The sequence below is a fragment of the Aplysia californica genome, unplaced genomic scaffold (genome assembly GCF_000002075.1).
Source record: "Aplysia californica isolate F4 #8 unplaced genomic scaffold, AplCal3.0 scaffold00209, whole genome shotgun sequence".
In the NCBI taxonomy this organism is placed as follows: Eukaryota; Metazoa; Mollusca; class Gastropoda; order Aplysiida; family Aplysiidae; genus Aplysia; species Aplysia californica.
The window spans coordinates 653,311-657,854 of record NW_004797479.1 but is presented as its reverse complement, the minus strand read 5'-3'; the positions used below and the strand labels follow the sequence as shown (position 1 = coordinate 657,854).

Here is a 4,544-nt window from a genome sequence, read left to right as displayed (position 1 = left end):
GAGAGAGAGAGAAGAGAGAGAGAGAGAGAGAGAGAGAGAGAGAGAGAGAGAGAGAGAGAGAGAGAGAGAGAGAGAGAGAGGGGGAGAAAGAGAGAGACAGAGAGAGAGAGAGAGAGAGAGAAAGAGAGAGAGAGAGTGAAAAGGGATTTTTTTTTAAGGGGAGGGGGGGGGGCATTTGTTTTTCTGCAGCCTGAAAGTAAACAGGGTCCTACTTCAAGAGTTTTTGTGCTGACAAACAGTAGCAAAAAACTAATATATTTATAACATCTGGAAATAAAAAATATTTTAACATTGTAACCTTTCTTTAAAAAATAAGTCCCACTGCGGAAATTTGGCATAGAGCGGCATATAACATGTTTTTCAAAACACTCATTAACTCCTTATATTATTTTCTAGTGACAACAAAACAATTTTTAAAAAGTTAATAAATGAAAGTGTAAAAAAAATAATCATCAAAGGTATTTACATGGAAACAGCATATGAATGACGTCAATAAGAAATATAAACGTTCTTTATCACAACGTATGACAGAGTCACAGCAAACTAATCCTTATTCAACTGCGCCAAGTTTGAATCAATTTCAGTTTTAGTAAGAGTTTTACGGCACTTGCAACACAATAAGGTCATATTAGTGCCAAAGATTAGAGGTGTTACAAGAGAGTAACAAACACAAAAAAGAAGGAGGAGAGATGAGGATGATGCTAGCTTACACAGGCAAAAGGAAATACATAATATTTTCACAGCATTGATTTTACTGTTGCCTTGTTTAAGTGAAGAGTTGCACATCGACACAGTGAAAGTCATTACGTGCACGGGAAAAAGTAAGACAGCCAAACTGAAAGTACAGAGGGAAAGACGAAAAGTAGGACCTATACCAGTAGCTTTATGAAACAATACCGCCTTAGCATTAAAATTCATGAATACTATCTATGATCTTTAACAATGTAATTGAAAAAATACCTCATATTTACACACACATATATATATATATATATATATATATATATATATATGCGTATTAGCACAAATACACATATACACATACACATTCACACCTAGATCTACACTAACGCTTGTGTAATCAAGTTTAAGTTACACACACACACAGAAGCAGTAAGCAGCTACTCACTGATCATTCACCCCCAATACAACACAAATGTCATCACTGTCGTCTGTCACGGTCACTCAGCCTTGGTCCGTCATAATTAGTCATAAAATCATCACAACAAAGCCACATTGTCACGACATCATCAAATTACGGTATATGTCCCTAACGATGGTGGTCTCGGCATCATCAAATTACGATATGTCCCTAACGATGGTGGACACTTTACATACTCTGCTTTTTTTCAACAGTTTTTATACTATGAAACATCCTCTGCTTTTATAAATGTCTAACAGCTGAGACCCACACTTATGAAAGCTACTACTTTGGCTACAACAAGATACAAGGTAACTTGTGAAGAGCTGGAGCAGCCAAGGATTCTGACCTTAAGTATTTTCCATAGTTTTCCATATATTCTGTGGATTTTCCTTTTGTGCTTTTAGAAAGTGTGGGGGGGGGGGGGGGGGGGGCAGCATGGGGGTAATAGTTTTTGAGGAAGACCTGTTCAATTCAGCTCACAACAGTACACATGACGAGGGGAAAAACTAAAGGTGGAATATTCTAATAGAAAAGAACAGTTTGCTCTATTCTGTCTTGTTCTCTATAACATTGTGTGAAAATTTAGCTTTAAAAGAACAAATCCAGTCACTACTACTGTCAATTATTTCAGGACAAGAAAAATATAATGAAATATTATCTGTGTGAATAAACTGGTCTTGCTAAGACCACAAAAACCATTCTTCGTTCGTCAGATCTCGTCGAGGATTTGACTCTCTTGTCCTCCTCACGGGATGGTATAGTAAAAAACTCAGTCCCCTGGATGTTATAAAAAACTCAGTCCCCTGGATGTTATACAAAACTCAGTCCCCTGGATGTTATACAAAACTCAGTCCCCTGGATGTTATATAAAACTCAGTCCCCTGGATGTTATATAAAACTCAGTCCCCTGGATGTTATATAAAACTCAGTCCCCTGGATGTTATACAAAACTCAGTCCCCTGGATGTTATACAAAACTCAGTCCCCTGGATGTTATACAAAACTCAGTCCCCTGGATGTTATAAAAAACTCAGTCCCCTGGATGTTATACAAAACTCAGTCCCCTGGATGTTATACAAAACTCAGTCCCCTGGATGTTATACAAAACTCAGTCCCCTGGATGTTATACAAAACTCAGTCCCCTGGAGGTTATACAAAACTCAGTCCCCTGGATGTTATACAAAACTCAGTCCCCTGGATGTTATACAAAACTCAGTCCCCTGGAGGTTATACAAAACTCAGTCCCCTGGATGTTATACAAAACTCAGTCCCCTGGATGTTATACAAAACTCAGTCCCCTGGATGTTATACAAAACTCAGTCCCCTAGTAGTCCAAACTCATGAGCAGGGCCGTTCCTCTCTTGACCCAGTGGTCCGAGGGTTTATCTCCTGCCTTCAGGTCCACGGCCACCACAAAGCTGGGTCGTCCCATCGCTCCGGAACGGTTCGGGTAGTAGTAGCAGGGGGCGGTGTACACACCTGTGGACGCACAAACAACAATGTACGGCATATCGATGAAACGACCAGGATGAGAAAAAACAATCGTTTTTTTTACAAAAATATTTTAAATTTTCAAGTAGAAAAGCGTATGGAGACACAAGAGGTCATTTCATTCAGTTAGTGTTTGAGTAGATTTGAAGTACATCAACACAACAACAATCTTTTAGTACGAGTTTGGGTAAAGACATGTACGTCGATAAAATATAATATATAATGGCCATTGAGTTATTTTGCCTTTATACACTGACACAAAAACAGTCATTTGTTTTAGCGATTAGAATAGTACTCTTTGGTACTCTTTGAGAATTTACTTAGAAAGAAAGCTTCCCTTAAAACTAAAAGGATATATGTGTTACAACACAGTAGAATCAAATGCTTGTCAATTGTTGGGCATATGGAGGTTTTAGTATAATCACACAGTTTGTTTCTTTGTCTTGCTTTTCATTAAAAAATACCCATCTCTCTGGAATAGAAGTCGAGATATTCGTGACTGAAGGAAGTGGTGTCAGAGGTAAAAATAGTGTTAAATGACAGCTAAAATTTAGTGACTTGCAAAGTTTGAGCGTCCTTGGAAACGGATAATTCCCTTTTTGTGCCTTTCATCAACATTTTCTAGAAAATTCCATACAGAAATGTGTTTTTAAATAGGGATAGGCCTATAAAATGCAATGAGCACACAAAAAATTGATTAAAATTGCCCAAGGGGCAGAAAAATAAAATGGCGGTGTCTTCGATTTCAATCTTTTGACAAGCAACTGATTTCAACAGCATGTCACACAAACTGTAATTTATTTCTGCCACAGTAATAGTAGACACACAAAAAAATGAGCAAACCGTGTGAGTCTCAAAATATAAAAAACAAAAAATTTGAGAAATAATTTCTCACTGAGAATGAGATCGGAACAGAAAATGAGAAACCAAGAAACAAAACAAAATCCTTGGTATGAACTTCCATCGTGACCAAAGCATGCCTAGTTGAGGTGACACAACAATGATAATATTCACTTAGTGAATAGCATCTACCGTAGAGGAAACGATGACCAATTAGAGGCCACGAAAGAAAACAGAAATATTGACGTGAGAAAACTGGAACAAATTAATCCTTTTAATCCCCCACAATTCAAAAAGGAAGAATGACGTTCTCATAAACGATATCATCAACAATGTCGCAGAGTACCTCTGCAAAAACTCTGAAATCCCAGAAATATGCTTGGAAATCTGTTATAACATGATAATATTTGCTTTTTTTGTCTTTCCCTCCCAGTCCTCCATCTCTCTCACTCCCTCTCTTTCTCTCTCTCTCTCTCTCTCTATCTATCTATCTATCTATCTATCTCTCTCTCTCTCTCTCTGTCTCTCTCTCTGTCTCTCTCTCTCTCTCTCTCAATAATTTGACCCAAGTGGTATGGTATATCACAAAGGAACCCTCACTATTCCACACCAGGATTCCTTCTGCAAGATATCTCCAAACCCTGGCCAAAACACAAACACAAAACCCTTCCAAATTGTGTAGGTTTAGTTTAGATTTAGTAGAGGTTTTACGGTGCTCACAACTGCATAAGGTCAAATGAGCCCCAGAAGATTAGAGGTGTTACAAGAGAGTAACCAACATTAAAAAGAAGAAAGGGAGATAAGGATGATAGATGTATGATAGGAAAGAAGAAGAAAACCACACCAGAGCACCCGCCAACAACCCACTGTATAGGTTTAACATCCCTGGAAACACTGTAAGTTTATTTAGGAGGCGGAACCTCTGAATTTAATGCCCATCTCCAATAAGACTGAACCACATGAGAAAACTTCATGTATCCCAGTAATGCCTACCTCAAGGACACAACATTAAACCGAGATGAACAATCATCACAACAAAGCCACATTGTCACGACATCATCAAATTACGG

The 4,544-nt window shown here is 38.1% G+C and overlaps 1 protein-coding gene across 1 annotated transcript in view; it reads right to left on the bottom strand.

The window, feature by feature from the left end:
* Positions 1-153: 153 nt before the first annotated feature.
* Positions 154-4,544, bottom strand: part of LOC101847496 (dynein heavy chain 2, axonemal) — a gene marked incomplete in the record, with an annotated part of 126,218 nt that continues 121,827 nt past the window's right edge. Inside the window, 1 exon segment of the mRNA XM_035970017.1 lies at positions 154-2,622. Within this exon segment, the coding sequence (XP_035825910.1) occupies positions 2,468-2,622 (155 nt within the window).